This window comes from Accipiter gentilis, chromosome 1 (genome assembly GCF_929443795.1).
Source record: "Accipiter gentilis chromosome 1, bAccGen1.1, whole genome shotgun sequence".
In the NCBI taxonomy this organism is placed as follows: Eukaryota; Metazoa; Chordata; class Aves; order Accipitriformes; family Accipitridae; genus Astur; species Astur gentilis.
In genome coordinates this window covers 18,030,270-18,046,604 of record NC_064880.1, presented here as the reverse complement: position 1 = coordinate 18,046,604, position 16,335 = coordinate 18,030,270, and the positions used below count along the sequence as shown (strand labels likewise).

At 39.1% G+C, this 16,335-nt stretch overlaps 2 protein-coding genes across 4 annotated transcripts in view; both read right to left on the bottom strand.

The window, feature by feature from the left end:
• The window catches only part of ZNF804A (zinc finger protein 804A), a 159,796-nt gene that overhangs the window by 5,296 nt on the left and 138,165 nt on the right, over positions 1 to 16,335 (bottom strand). For 2 of the 3 annotated variants that reach the window (XR_007507662.1, XM_049813994.1), the window contains exon 3: positions 1,884 to 2,014. Coding sequence is in view for 1 of the 3 variants with exons in the window: in XM_049813994.1 (XP_049669951.1) it covers positions 1,884 to 2,014 (131 nt within the window). In the remaining 2 variants the exon portion in view is untranslated. Of the gene's footprint in view, positions 1 to 1,417; positions 1,471 to 1,883; positions 2,015 to 16,335 lie in introns of those variants that run through there. The other variant, XM_049814006.1, reaches the window with a different exon arrangement.
• DUSP19 (dual specificity phosphatase 19) overlaps positions 12,305 to 16,335 on the bottom strand; it is a 538,714-nt gene continuing 534,683 nt past the window's right edge. The window contains exon 5 of the transcript XR_007507666.1: positions 12,305 to 12,314. The gene's annotated coding sequence lies outside the window, so the exon portion shown is untranslated. The remainder of the gene's footprint in view (positions 12,315 to 16,335) is intronic.

Below are 16,335 nucleotides of genomic sequence, written 5' to 3'. Positions count from 1 at the left end.
TGTGTTCACAGACTGAACCATCACAATCTCAGCAATTTCCTTCATGGAAAAATAATACTGGGGAGAGTATTTCAGCTGACAATAGTGCAGTAAGTGATTCATCCCTCTTGAGAAAAAACTTATCACTGTCTACTTCTGTTCTTCATTTCATGTCCTCTTCCCATCTGTTCTATTTGACTTAATAGGAAGCAAAAAAGAAGAGCAAAAACTGCTTAAGCTGCCTTTTTCCAGGATCCACAGGAACTACTCAGCCCTAAGAGTAGTGGACCTATGTTAAAACAATTTTTTTGTTGTTGTTTTAACCAAATTATTCTATGTTACAGCGCAGAGCAATACTAGATGATGGGTCATTGGGAAAACTGGGTCATTGGGAAAACTTCCAAGTGTCATTTACGACCCCAAGAAGTGCTGAGATAAAGAATGACAAACTTAATCTGTTGGGTCTAGAAAGTAAGGTAGAAGTTTTATGAGAAAGGAATTCCTCATGAGAATTCCTGCCTTGTCCAGTTCTTCAGAAATTTAAAATATATATTAAACACCACACACAAATCCTTTCTTTACAGAATAAAACGGTGACTTCAACAAAACCAAACTAGAAAATAACATTTTAAAAAATCTTGTGTGTCTGGCTGTATCACATCCCTAAGGAGGCAAAGTGGTAGTAAACAGCAATTCTTAAATACAGAAATAAAGCTCAGAGATAAATTCTTCTTCCGGAATTAGAAGAAGGATGTTTAAAAAGCCAAACCAAACAGAAACAACAAAATCCTGCAAAAATCTGTGCTTCACCAGCATGGAAAAAGGGAAACAATAAGTTCCCCTTTCTCCTGAAATATGCTAAATTCAGATTTTGGAGTATGCTTAGGGGGAGTATTATCTAATATCCTCAAGTATTAAATTTGGACAGTTAGAACACTGATGGAGAAAAGAGTCTCTACATGAGTTATCATAAAAGGATAAAATAATTAAAATTGGGTGTCATGTTGCTCATGTCAAACAGACCTCACAACATTCATGTCCCATCCAACTGCTTGGACAGACTTTGTTTCAGCATGCTGCCCACCATCCAAGCTATGGAGAAAGAGACTACTACTGAACAAGAGCTACAATTTGGTTGGACTTCCCTGTTAGTTCATCTGGTGAGACAAAGGCTGGATAAAACATTTGTATTTGAGCATCTACTTTTTTGCTTTTTTTCCCCTGAGATTCCACTGTGAAAAGCTGATACATATATTTTCAGTGGCTTGTCAGTGTCATAACTGTGTCATATTTAAGTGAGAGTACAGTCACAACCAGCAAGCTCAATATTAATTTCAACAGTATGCTTAGATGCAATACTAAAATGTATCACTAGCAAGGAGTCACTTTTGCAGAGGGAGGTAAACACTCTGTTGAGCTGGGGAAAAGCAGCACTTACCTTTTAATATAAAAACCCCCAGTTATTGAAATTTAAAACTGTGTTTCTGGATGCTTTCCCAGGCAAGCAGTTTGAAAAATAAATCACAGAGATATGTTACAACCTAGAAAGACAGACTGTATTCCTCACCTCATCAATGAAGTAGTGTCAGCCTGCAAATGCATGACCTAGTTCACTCAGCTTTCAACCAACGTGCCTGGTTTTATGAAATATATAAACCACATCTTTTTTTAAACTAAAAATAGATGTCATTTTATCTCCACTGAAAAAGCAACGTTAAACATTAATTTCTGCACATAGTGTGAACCAAAGTACTGTACACATACTGCTTCCAAAATGCCATAAAAATGGGGCAGGGAGCTCCAGACAAGGGACTCCAACAGCCCCACACCCCACAGCACCAGCAAACAGCGATGGGCTTATTTTAAAAGTTTTTTTTTAAATGTTTCAGCAGCTATGCACTTACCACACTGTCTCTTTCCTTAGCTCAGCTAGCTTGTGCAAACGTTGAAGGGCTTTTTCCTGTTTCCTTTCATCTTTTCGTGACTTAGAAGCTACGTTTCGAGCAAACTCCCTCTGTTTCAGTTCCTTCAGCCTCTGCAAGAAAGAGTCATATAAGACACACACGAAAAACAGGGATGATAAACGTTTATAATGACCGTTACTTTCTGGTAAGCACTCATGGCATGAATTTTTTGAAGCTAACCAAAGTGACCCATTCAATAAATTTATGTATTTCAAGTGAATAACCAAAATACACAGAGATGCTAGAGACAAGTTAGCTAGGTTAGAGATAACCTAGAAAATTTTACTGTAGCTTTTGTGATTCATGTAGACCAGCCTCAGTAGGATGAAGCAATATTAATCCAGAATTTTGCTCATGACTCTCTTCCCAAAAACCTTCCCCACAGCCTGATTGCTCTTTGAGATAGTAATAAAAAATAATGAGACCACCCCAGGTATTTTTCCGCAAAGCCGCTCTGTAGCCTGTTGTTCCCCCAGCTGGTATTAAATCTCAGGTTTTTCTGCCTGAGATGCTGGGTGTAGCACTTGTCACCACTGAACTGCAGAAGGTCCCTGTCAACCCTTTTGTCCAACCTATCAAGGTCCCTCTGGACCTGCCCTGCCACATTATCAGTGTGGTATCACCCGCAAAGCTCCTGAGAGCAGGCTGTCCTATCATCCAGGTCATTACCAAAGGTGTTAAAGGGTCCTGCCCTAGCAGCCATCCCCAAGGGTTGTCATGGCCAGAAGTCTTGTGTTTTGAAATGGGAAGATCTTCCCTCTGAAGGAGCTTGTTTCCTGCTTTTGCTGGTGTCTAATGCAGCAGTTAAGCAGACACTGAGTTTCGATTCAGTATCTCGTTTGATTTCACCTCCAGCCTGTTTCTTTGGGAGGAAATTAAAATGCACAGCTCTGACTCTCCACATAAAAAGGGGATTTTGTTTTCTTTATATCACAGAAGGACAATATGCAGAGACTTTCCTAATCCTTCATGTCAGCAAAAAAGTATTCCTTGAAGTCCCAAACCCCATCAGTGTTTCACTCAGTTGCTCAGCGTGTCCCCAATATGGCTCACAGTCTAGATGACATCATCTTATGAGATCATGACCTCATGATTCTGGGAAGAACCCAGTAATTTGCCACTGTTTTTGTGGCATTAGTTTGAGGGCAAATGGCTGGCCATGAACAGGGGTCACGTCGTTTTCTAAAAGCATTAATTCTAACTCCAAACTGTTTGAGGGGTATTGAGAGCTTTGCTTACCACTGGTAGGCACATGTTGGATACACATGTAATGGAGTTTGCAGAACTCTGTAAGCACTGTTCTCCTGCTCCTTCCCAATTTTTCATTTTGCCCCTTGTGTGATTTTTTTTTTTTCCTATTCACAGAAAAATATCCCTCATATAACATCATTCATTTATGCACTGAATTTGTTTTTACCATTTTGGGTGATGCTAATGCTACCTTGGCAGTCCATTTAATGCCAAGAAACATATATGTAGAAACATGCTGAGAAAGCAAACAAATGCTTGCAAAAAAATAAGCGCTACTCTCTACTTTCAATTTTTGCATTATTTTTCCAATAACTGGATATCCCTTTGAAGACAGCCTCGATAGATACAGAGAAATAATCTGAAAGGTGATCACTTCTTCTGTCATTTATATTTCATAGATAGAGTTATCAAAATTTGTTTTATTGTGCTAACACAGTATAAGGTCATAAATTCAGTCAAAACTGGATGTACAGCAACTTTTTTCCAAGAAAAAAGGCTTGAAATGCGAAGCATCTTTGTAGAACATTTCTTACTTCTATGCGTTCCTGTTTTCCTAAGGATAGTATGATACTGACCTTGTTTCCCACCAGCCCATAAAACCCAAAGTATTTCATTTCATAGGTGACTTCTGAGTACTCAGAATACCAGAGAAGTGATGAAGTTTGCTCCTTCACCTCCCCACCTCCAGCCCTTGGCATTTAAAGACAGGATTTCATTCCATTTTGTAGAGCTCAATAATACTTCATCCTTTTTTGCCTCCAATGTATAAGCTAAGAAGTATGCAACAAAGCAAGAAAAAAGAGAAAAAGGGTGCTTTTTCACAAGGTTAAAAAGGAGAAGCTGAGGTGTATACAAATCCATAATCGCCCTCCAGCAGCAGCACTTTGCTGTAATTACTGGGATGATTATAATTAGTGATTTGATTCTGACCAGATTTTGATCCCTTTTCGCTTACTGCTCAAAGTTAGCAGGACTCCACACCATCACAAGTGCCAGAGTTAACACAACTCCATATTTCAGGGCACGAGTAGGGTCCTGCTCACAGTGAATAGGGACAATGCTGTTAAAGGAAGTTTTACCTGATCTTGGAAGCACAGAAGATGCATTTCATGCTTATCGTTGCCAAGCAAACATCATTCTACAGATCCAGTAGAAGCCTCTCAGTTAGTCAAGTCAGTCATTATCTGTATAGCACATACCAGTTCTCATACAGAAGAACCGTTCACAAATTTTAAGTAATTAAATTGTTCTCCCTGATTGCTACAAGTAGGTGTCAATGTGTAAGACAGTGCCCTCTGGCAGAAGTTTTGTGGGCACAGCCTTTGTGTCAGACTGTCTGCTCTTCACTTCTGGTGAACTACTAGTTCCAGAGCTCCCCATCCTTCAGACCTCCTGTCAAATACACCACCCCTTTCCTGTATGGAAAACTGTTCTTGACATAATATGAACTAGTTATACAATGTGATTTTATTTTTTTTCCTCCTTACAACTGGTATCTTCGTCTTTTTCATGGAAAGCTTTAACGACCCCTAAGGATCATACCCTAGGTAACTCCTGAGGACTTTATTCAGCAAATACGTATGTATGAGTGGAACTTTTCTCAGTTGTAAACCACAAAACATGCACCTGGTGCAAGCTGGTTTGAGACCTGGTTAGGCAGTTTCCAAAAATAATATTTCTTATACATAAAAAGTCATCTAAGTGGGAAAATGTGTTGCCATTGTTGGATACTATAGTTATTTTCCATTTGTCTGTCTTTAGCCATCTGATAAACTATCATCACCTGCATTCCCTTACTGCACTTAGTCATGCTAGTGACTGCTAGCACTGCATTTACACAGCCCTATATTGGTATTTTGCTGGGTTTCCTTGTATTATGCAAATGAAAACAAGATATTACCCAATTATACATAAAGTGCCACTAGTCCATGTGTTCCGAGTATCACAAGGCCCCCCAAAACTTGTTCAAAGTAAATGGCAACAATAAAAACACGAGCGTGCCTTATTCCTAAAAAGCATCTTTTTCTTAACATTTTTATGTCTTTTCATGTGGCAGAGCTATTCACCAATGCTAACTTCAGTAGTTAGTTTAATGCCCATTATGTTAATTTGCTTCCATGGATCAGTAAGCAAATAATTAGCAGGCAGTCATACAGTATTTAAATATGATTCCCTCCTGTATTTTGCTCTGCTTATGAACCAGCCCAAAACGTGTACGTCCTAGCAAGCAGAGTTCAACAAACAGTTCACAATGAATAATTAAATGACATTTCTCCAAGAGAACTAAATGCCTTCATCGTTAGCTCCTGATATACTGTACCGCCACTTTGAACGTGCAGCACACAGACCACCATCAGTTTGCACGTGACTCTCCCCAGCCCAGAGCAATGGGAAGCCTGACCCTGATTCTCAAGCCTTGCAACAGGATCCTGCAACTGGGCTGCTTTCACTTGGGCAGAAGCTGAGTTATTTTAACAAATCTAACTAACACTAGGCCTGAAGCAGAAATATTCCACCTATTTCTAAGAAACTCAGCTGGGAATCTTACTGAACGCCCATTATATCATGCTCAGCTGAGGTATGGAAGTCCAGATGGAAAGGAAGACTTTACCAGCTCCTATGTACCTATGAATGGATGAAACTATATATGAGAAGACTACATGAGGTCCAAACACAGTGTGACTGCATTTCACTCAGAGGCATACAGCTCAGGTGTCCCCAGGCTTGCCGTGGAAGATACCCATTGGAAAAAAAATAAAAAAAAAAAAATAAAATAAAAAAAAAAAATCAAAGAAATCCTAAGTGGACTTCCAATGGGACCCCATTCCTGGTTACTTCACTCTTGTCTTCATTCCCCCATTTACCACATTAGACAGTTAATTTCAGCATGCTGCTTTTCAAAAAGCTCATGCTGAATTTCCTAATTCTCCCCTGCATTTTATAATACAGGAATCACAGGCCCAGATCCTGCTGCCAGAGCCAGGTGCCTGAAGACCTCCGTGGATCAAAGCCTCTTGAAAGCAAAGACACATTATGACATTCAGGACTCTTCTTACATCACTATTACAAGCCTTCTGCCACTTTGCAAAGTGGTGGTTGGGTTGGGTTTTTTTAAACACAAGATTTAAGCACTTGTAACAATAGCACTTCAAACTAACAGGTCTTAAAAACACAGAGAAAACATTACTTAATAAATATGCCCAGGAAAGTGAAAGCATGTGAAGGCTGAATAGTGAAACACAATGTACCTGAATACTATGACACCAGGTGATAAAATGGGGGGGGGGGGGGGGGGGGAAACAAAACCACAAAAAAAACCCCAGCCTCAAATAATTTTATACCTTGAAACACATAATTTAATGTTATCAGAACTGACTCTGAAGAAAAGCAGTGAAACTTTTAACAAAGTTTATGAAACCAAAGGGGAAATCATAACAAGCGTCAGGGTTGATACAGGCTCTCTCTGTAGCATTAATATCTCACATAAAAACCAGCCATCCCCCCCCAGCACAAAAGCATCATCTAAGGACTACTTATTGAGAGGCTCTCATAAACTACCTGTGCAAAGCTTATCTCCCTAGTCTAGGAACAACTTTAACAGGGTCAAGAAAAAACGGGAACAGTTTTTATAGGAGCAGGAGTCTGAAAGATGCCTATCAGGGGATTTCAGGGCAGTGCAGTTCAGATATTATTATGCTAATAAGCTTTTGACCTTAGATTAACAATTAAATTACTTGGACTTTTATGATACTGAAAATACGTAGACCATAAATTCATTTTCTGATCAATGGAAATATAAAATTACAGAACTTAACAGCCATGACATCAAATTTTGCTGCTTTATTGTCTTTTTATTTTATCAGGAAAAATGACCATATTCCCAGTAGTCAATGAATCATGAATTTATGCGATTGCTAGCTTTTAAAAATAACTCATCAAAATAAACTTCCCTTTCTTGCTCCCTAACTATGAAATACTCAAAGCTGCAGCCCAAATATCGTAAGCAGGTTGCTACAGCCCTTTATATATTGAGCACTAAAATACCAAGTGTTTATGTTACACCTTGAAATTTCTGCTGTAGCTCTTTTTCAAGTTACTTGCTTCTGAAAGATCTGATATAGCAGAGTGACAGCTAATGTGGGAACCTTTGAGAAAGCAGATGAACGATCAGGGAAAGAGTCCAGTGCATAATTCGTTCCTATAGCTTTACATTACGAGAACTGACATACCTGTCATGTCTATACCACACACCAGAAAATGCAGCTGCTGCTTAACTAGCTCAAGGACTTTGAAACTGTGAAGGGAGGCGAAGCTAAACGCAGTAACTGATGAAGAATTAAACTGCTAAGTTGCCCATTGCAGAAGAGGGAGGACCAGGCGACCACAATGCTGTAGCCACTGGCATCAGTGCCTGTTTTGGTGAACAACCTGCCAGACCAGAAGAACAAGGCACAAATCTGCTCCTACTCCACCCTTCCAGTCAGTGACAGCAGTGTTAGGCTGCGACCACGAAGATATGGGATATTCAGTCCTACATGTGTGTCCTAAAACCAGCATGAGCTTCCCCAGCTCCATTGCTGTCTATAACTCCATTTGTGCCCTGAAAGGAGCTGGAAGTCCATTGCAGCTCCCTCCTGCCTTTCAAAACTTTGCTAATGACCTAAATATGGGGAACATGGGTTGGTAGTTCAGCGGTGTTGTGGAGGCGGCACAAAAGTGGCATTTGGATTTATTTAAAACAAATTAAATATTTCTTGCCTATAAATCCGTACATGATATAAAACATATTTTTAGTTGTTAATAAAGGTGCGGTTTTGCTTGTATTCAGTTTGTTTTTTTTTTAAAAAATCTGATTACTGCTTAATACAGGAATTAAATAGAACTATTTCTTAGCTCCCAGTGATTATTCTAGAAGCTTTCTCTGAATACCACCTGACTGCTGTCGATATACTCCCTCTTAACTGAGGTGGTTTATTGCTTCTTCATGTGAATTATGGTACGACAAACAGAGTGACAATGTACTTAATTAGATAAACACTTGTCACGCCAAACCAGACTAGTATCCTTTCGCAAAGAGGATTGAGCTTAATCAATTATAAATAATAACTGAACAGATCAGAGCTCCTGTAACACCTGTAAACACTCAAATGGGGAACAAAACGTGCCATTTAAAGCAGAAAACATTCCTTATGAAGATGCAAAATACATGTATTTTCCTTCTGCCTTTGGTGGTTTGTGCAGGCCTAGGTATTCTACTGTTCTGCAACTGGAGACCCCTTCACTTTACACAGCACAACAGGGCAGCACCTCTTCACTTGCACTGTGGTCTGCAATTCTACATACCTTTCACGATTATAGCTTTCATATTAAAATAAATAAATAAATAGATAACTAAATGTCTCCCTTTGTAAAGATTATAGAAATAATTAAAGCTCCAAGAAAAAAATACTGTAATACAAGAAGAATCTACCCTGTTAGTGCTACAGGCCTTCCCCAGGAGAAGTTAAACAAGACAAGTTATTTCCACAGAAAGGAGAAATGTCAAGATTTCTCAATGAAATTAGTAATTCAACCACTCAAACAAGTAGGCTGAGGAAGAAATTAATAGACAATCTTTTTTTTTTTTTTTTTCATGCTGCCAGTATGGAGTTATTGCTATAATGTATTCCTGCAATAGAAGAGGAACAGGGGAATTTTAACAGCAGCCTACAACTGCTTGATGGGGAGTTACACAGAAGATGGAGTCACTTCTTGCTAGTGGCAGGGAAAGCTTCCCTGCTAGGGTGTTGGAGCACTGGAACACATTACCCAGAGGGGCTGTGGCATCTCCAACCCTGCAGAAATTCAAGACGTGGCTGAAAAAAGCCCTCTCTTAACTTGACGATCTTGTGTTGGCGAGCACAAAGCCAGTGACTCCTTCCAAATGACCACCTTTTTTATGATTTCTGTGTTACGCAGTGAGTTGTCTCTTCACTTTATCAGTGTATGGACTACATTGGCCACTCACTCTGTTTTTAAAAAGCCTTTAATAAATCACATTGATCTATTGCTGGCTTATGAATAACTTCCAGTTTGTTGCAAGCTAAAAGCTGCTCCTAACTGCCTCTGCCTAAAGCTGTAGGTATCTCACTTTAAGCTGCAAAATTTAAACCCTTTCTTAAAAACCCAGCGCTCAACAAATTTGCAACAGGACCACATTTTATATGATCAGATATTAAGCCCTCCAGATGACAAGGAACATGCAGGTTGTGAATAATCCTTTTCTTCTCCTATTTCTACCACGAATTGCAGCCACACCTTCCTGGTGGTCTTTTAATATTAGAAGAAATCTAAACCACACAGATGGAGATATATGCGGGATTTAAAAATAGCAAGTCCTTGGAGCCCACAATGGTGCTGAATAGGCAGATTCTCTTGAAGTGAAACTGTGCTCTTTTTCCAGCACTGTCACGAGCACCATCCCAGACTGGGGAGAAAGTAGGCATTAATTAAGAGGAAGGGAAGATTGGGATTGTTTTACCTGCCCATCATAGGCCTGAAGGCAGGTTGGTGATGAGAAGATTCAATTCTTTATGATTCGGGGGATTTTTATTAACTTTAAATGAATTGATGCAATGTAAATGTTCACAAAGAACTATAACTTGCTCATGAGCACACTTAACAATACACGGTACTTCAGTTCGTTGTGTAGTCTGCAAAAAAGAACTGTTGAACCAGCTTTTATGTTCAGATCCTACAAATATATATTAAATACATGTATTATGTTATACAACTGAAAAGACACAATGGTCTTTTCTACTTCTGTAATTTAAAACCTGAAATAATTTTATCATGAAATATAATTAGGTTTTGAGACTACTTCATACTTTTATATGAAGCATTTTTCTGGTAAAGTGTCTCAAGTTCAGTTAGATTTTCCTATGTAAGTTCATGGGGAAAAAATAAATGAAACTTGAGCTTAAAATGAAACCCCAAACCAATTGAGTTTTCAAAATCATGAGGAAAATCAGAATGTTAAATATTTTGCACGCTTGCACCTGTAATATACATAAAAGCTAGTTATCTTTGATGAAGATCTTACTAGTTATTCTTGATTAGCTGACTGCAAAAGGTATCCGCTGGAGCAATAGAAGGAAAAAACAAATCCTCTCTGCGTTCTATTCTTTTTAACTCTTTTCCTTCAGAAATTATCTACCAGAAACAAACACATACTTCATTATGTGATGATTAATGCCCTTCCCAGCATAGTAAGCCTCTTGTTTCATTCGACATCATTCTGGTGCCTGCATGTCTTCTGCTCCTTTCCAGTGTACCCCACTGCAGGATTCAGATAGCATTGTGGCTGACAGTTGAACAAGGCCCCAGGACATTGACAAATAACAGGTTCTGGAGCATAAATTAAGAATTTTGTTGCTTCTGTTTTAAGATAACTATGTTTTCTGAAGTTGACTAAATGGCCATAGCATTGCCACTGTGCAAAAACATTTGTTTTAAACCTGCAGAATTGCTGAGTGTTGCATACTGAGTAGCAATAGCTACTAACCACATGTATAACAACAGCCTGAACTTATTGCAAGCTGGAGGGTATTTTTTGTTAGCTTCAGCAAAAATCAGCCAAATACTCCATAAATATTAAGGCCAAGACCAAAAAAACCAGCATAGAAATACAGAATTAGCGTCTCACCTAACAAATAAATTTTATCAGATAATGAAAAGAACACAAAGCTGACACACACTTGTGCACCTGGAAAAGTGGTTACATATGCTAGTCTCTAATTTAAAGGTATTTATTTTAATGACTCTAGGCCTAATTCTGCTCCTCTTGAAGTCAATGGAGAAACTCCTGCTGAGCTCAGAGAGAGCAGAGGTTTTAAATTCAGCATAGAAATTTTCAGCAACACTTAAGGAAGCTTCTTCAGTCACAAAGATTAGGAAAGATCAGTACATGCTGCTTCTTTAAGGATCACTTTACCTTTATACCTACTCTTGCACCACCTAGGATTCCAATTCCAAAAAAACCATGTGACATTTTAAATCCTGTCAAGAAATGGTTTTTCCTAGCACCATTAGAGAAAAGGGCAATGCTGTAAAGAAAAGGGCTTGACTCCATGCTTCTGGGAAGACACAGATGGCCGTAAGCATGGGGCTGCCCTCAGAGGCCACAGCTCTTCTTTGCTGCTCCAGAGGGACAACACAGCACGGATCATTTCAGACATCATGTGCCATTCCCTGGTCCCACAGCATTATCCACTACTTTCCTTTCTCTCCAGCAGTGAAGTTTAAGCACCCAGAATATTCTTCCTGAGCATGGCACATAAAATATTTTCAGGTTTGCCAGTTCTGCTGCAACCAAAATATTCATTCAGTGAGGCACTGCCTCCTGATATTTTCAGTCACTGAGTGCTAAATGTTGATGACCGCTTTATTCTCTGGCCGGTTACAGTTTCCCATGCATAAATAATGAGGGCTCTACAAGATCCCATCTAAACTCTATCCAGAAAGCTTTAAGCTATTGGAAAAATCCCGATTTGAGCAGCATTCATCTTCCATAAATTATTTCACCGGAGCAAGACTTCCTCACCAAGAACACCCTTCAGAGAAAGACCACCTCTACACCTCTTTGGAGGGGGAATTTTGGATTTCCCTTTAAAATGAGTTTCTAGTGGGAGATGAAAGGCCACAAAATGGATGGTTCCATCAACACACAAGCATTGGACGGCTCAGCTGTTAAAGCTGTCTTTTGTTCATTTTGGAGACTGTTTTGCTGTTTTCTGGCTCTGAGATCTTTGAGACTTCATACAACAACTCTTTACTCCAGTGGCCTCCAACACCTACTGGCATCTATGGTGACTCATCAGCTTTTCACCTTGGTCAAAATGGTTTACTGGATCTCCAGCACTGACGTTCTCTGTAGGATCACACTGTTATTCTGATTATTCCTCCTTCTTTACTTGAAGAAGTACACAATACCCTTTCTACAAGCACAATAAAAATTGCAAGCATTTTTAATCTATGTTTTCAGCCTCTTTGGTCACTGAAATTTTAGGAAAGACTGCCACAGAGACTGACATCAACCTACCAAATCTTAACACTTTCCAGTCTCTACAATGTGTAAAATGACTGAAAACAAGGAATTAATATTTACAGTCAGGTTCTCTAAAGGGTATTTTCCATAATCCTTCAAGGATACTCTAATAAGTCTGATGGGCTGAAGGAGATGAATTCCCTCAAATTGAGCTCTTTATTTTATAAATTCCTTATGTCAGAGCTAAATCACAATCACTTTCTCATATCAGTTTTATATTGGATCACTGAGCTATTCAAAGCTTCTGTTCACAAAATGCTTCTCATCTGAAGGATCTGGTCCTTGCCACAGATTATCCCAGGACCATAAGAAGCTTCTTCAAAGAATAAATAAAATTTGACCAATGAAAACTGAGAGAAGAACAGGCCTTTGCAAATTTTGACACATATCTCACAGCCGCAGCTAACTGGCACAGACAAAATCTTAGTTATCCTTAAGCCAACCTTTAATACTATTCACACAGACCCCTCTGCGAAAGACACAAGATAAAAAAAAATCATTAAATGTGAAGACTGCATCTTGCAAGGCAAAATGAATTAACACTGGAATTTGACTTACGCTTTCAGTTTCAACTATGCAAATGAAGTATGTTGTAAAGTAACTTTGATAACACAGCACTGACATTACTGTGAGTAGTAGATGTTGGTAGCAAGCGGTTATGACAGCACATGTCTCTATTTATGTGTGTCTTCTACTGCATCATTGCTTTTGCAGACTGAAATATTAGCAATTGTAGAGCAAGGATGTATGTGTCACCACTCTGTGTTAATAAAGTATTAAGTTATCAGTAAACCACAGCTGGGAAGCTGCTGAGGGAAACCAGGACTGTAACACAGACCCCCAAAAGGACAAGCACAAGGTCATAGCAGAGGCCTTGGAAGTGGAAGGAACGGGATGACACCAGGGTCCCAGGGCTATAAACAACTCACCAGTGTTCAATTACTGCTTGCTAAAGGAATGCAACTTTAAAATATGCATAAAAGTGGGCTTAGGGATAAAAAGAAAATGAAGAAGCATCCAACATACATAAAACACACTACATATAGCAAATTTCACTACAACATGCAATTGGGAACCACTGGAACACATATTCATATTAGTAAATACATTAAAATGACCCCCAAAGGAACTCAGATTGAGGAGAAAGAAACCAGCAAACTTCACTCTCTTCCTGGCAAAAAGGAGAAAGAAACCACCAATAACAACATCACACTCCCCCACGTGAAGTGCTGACAGCTTGTAATGACACCTCCCTTTTCTTCTTGGGAGGACCATAACACCAAAAAAGGATCAGACACTAGAAAGCTTACATATATCTGTATCATTATCAGAAATGAGCCCTTATAATTGGATAATTTGGACTATAAGCACCAGTATCATTGTAATTGGCCCAATAATAATTCTTGCAGTAGGCTGTTAGGACTTCAGCTAAACTAACAACAAATTCTTGGCTTTGCACATCAGATGTGTTTCTTTCACCCACATGACTGCAAAAGGTGTTTGGTCGGGTACCCCTGCCTCAAGAACTGGCTGAACACGCGACAGAGCTGATTATCAGTACAGCAGGTCCAGCTTTCTGTTTTAATGTAACCCAGAAGCAATTCATGGCAATATTCCCCTGCCTCAATCAGGTATGAACCTATCAGGAGATAATTTGCCCTTGATTAAGAATCACTAGGAAATTAATAAAAACAATAATTAACTAATAATGTAAAGCTCATTTCCGAATGGAAATGTACCCAAATCTCAGTCCACATTCTTAAAGGCAGAAAGCAGTTCCTAAGAAAAATAGACAATATCCTTTTTTACCTTTTCTTTCCAATAACAACAGCCGGGATAGAAATACATCCACTCTCATGATACAAGTGAGCATCGCACGAGGAAGACAGCACAGAGCACTGCCTACAGCGCTGACCTCTGAAATCTGAACTGCTATATGCTCAAGCTTTGATGAAAAGAAGAAAAAGAAGCCCATAAAAAGCTATCTATCTGACACACAAATAACAGGGGCAATTAAGTAGGTGGACCTTCTGTATATCTTAGCAAAAGATAGATTTAAAGTGTCTATACTCAATGTGAAGGTATTGCTGGATAAAACATTGCCACAGAAAACAAAGTAAGAACAGAAGCTTTATCATCTCAAGGTCAACATAACTGTATGTTTAGGGAATTTAAAAAAAAGTGCCTCTCTTTCCCTACAGCAAACTCAAAGAAACAAATAAAAGTACTCTGCAACTAAGAACTACTGGTGAGAGCTATAAAACCCTTGCCCACTCTTCTTACAAAGACCAGAAAAAAAATAATCCTATTCTGAGAACTCCCAGCCCTGCCAACAAACCTATTACCCTCCTCAAGCACTACACAAGCATTGCTACAGCACTCCTCAATTAAGTATTTACAGACTAGATTCTCTACTTTTGCACAAGACTTACACTATTCAGTTGAAACAGGTATCTTTGTTGGTCTTTGCTTTGGCAGAACTCTCTGGGTGATCACCGTATTTTTCTGATTCACCAAAGTTGTTGCTGTTTTCATTTTGTCAACTACACAAAGCTCTTTCTTGCTAGAAAACCTTACGGGCATTTTTAATGAAAAACAGAGGAAAATCTTTCCACAAATTTGGGTTCAAATTTCTTCATATACTTCTTTTCCCACAGATAGCTATAAAAAATACAGAAGCAAATCATGACATTTCCTTTTGTCCTACCAAAAATTTGGCTTTCTCTACAAATTATCTCCCATGGAAACCTAGATATTTCAGGTACCTGCTCTCAGTCTTCACAACATCCCTTAAAGTAGGCTGGTCTTAAAATGTTACTTCTGCTTTACAGTTCCCACGTTATTGCTCCAAGGTTACTTAGCAGTATGGTGTAGTGCCCTCTGGGCTGGGATAGGAAAAAAATAAAATCTGTAAGACACTCATCTCTCCCCTGCCACATCCTCTCCTTTTTTTTTTTCTTTTTTCAAAATTGCCACAGAAGATGCTTAGGGAGGGTTAGAAGAACACAACTGTACACAAGTGACACTTCTTTCCTTCTGCAGATCTTGGATATAGTGTTGGAATTCTCTCTCTTAATGGCATCAAAGCAACTCATCTTTTGTGCAAGTCTTGAATTCATTCATCAAATTGTCATCCCCAAAAACTGTTTCTTGCCTGCTTGTGTAGGATGCAGCTACACAGACACAGAAAGACTCAGAAAGGCTTAGAAAACTTCTCAAGGTCCAAAGCTTAGAAAGTTTCTGAAAAAAAGCTTACGATTTTACCTCTAACACAAATATACACACATTAAAATGTCTTCTAGTTCCAGTAAAAACATGCAATTCAGCAGAGAATAGCTTTATTGCTATTATGCATTACGTACGGTGAAAGAACTAGAGTCCTTACCAGCGTGCCACAAAAGTAGGCTACATCAGCACATGAATGCATGGTACACTGGATGGCGAGCACATTTGCATTTAAAGGAAAGCATGGCCAAATAGGCTTCAAATAAAGACAATCAGAAGACCCATACACCATTTCTGGCTCTGACTCAGATTTATTGTATGGCCCCAGTTGTGAAACAAAATAGCTTGTCCTTCAAACTCTATAAAAATGAGTTCATGTGAAGCAGCTGCCATGAAAAATATTGCACAGTACTGATACTTGATCTGATTTCTGATTTGAGAATATTTAGAAGGAGCTGCAATCCTCCTGACCCATTTTATGTTGTTTTGTCTTGTTACAGGAGCAGAGACACTTACAAGTGAGGATTAGCTATAGATCAGCAAAGTCATAGATCAGTGCTAACATAAGGCAGGAGAATGGTTCATGGGTTTCATCACTCAGAACGCTTCTTCAGATGGAGCAGCAGACAAACATCTGACATTTCAGGACCATTTGCCATTTCACTGTCCTGCAACAGCAGCACCAGAGCTCGGTTTGTGCACCAAAACCTGCACCTGGACTTGGTAGGACTTTCCCAGATTTTGAGGAATCGGGTTCCTGGGTAAGCTGCTAGCAGACAACTAAAGCTCGCTCTTGATCCCACTGCCCAAATTAGAGCAATTTGTATTAAA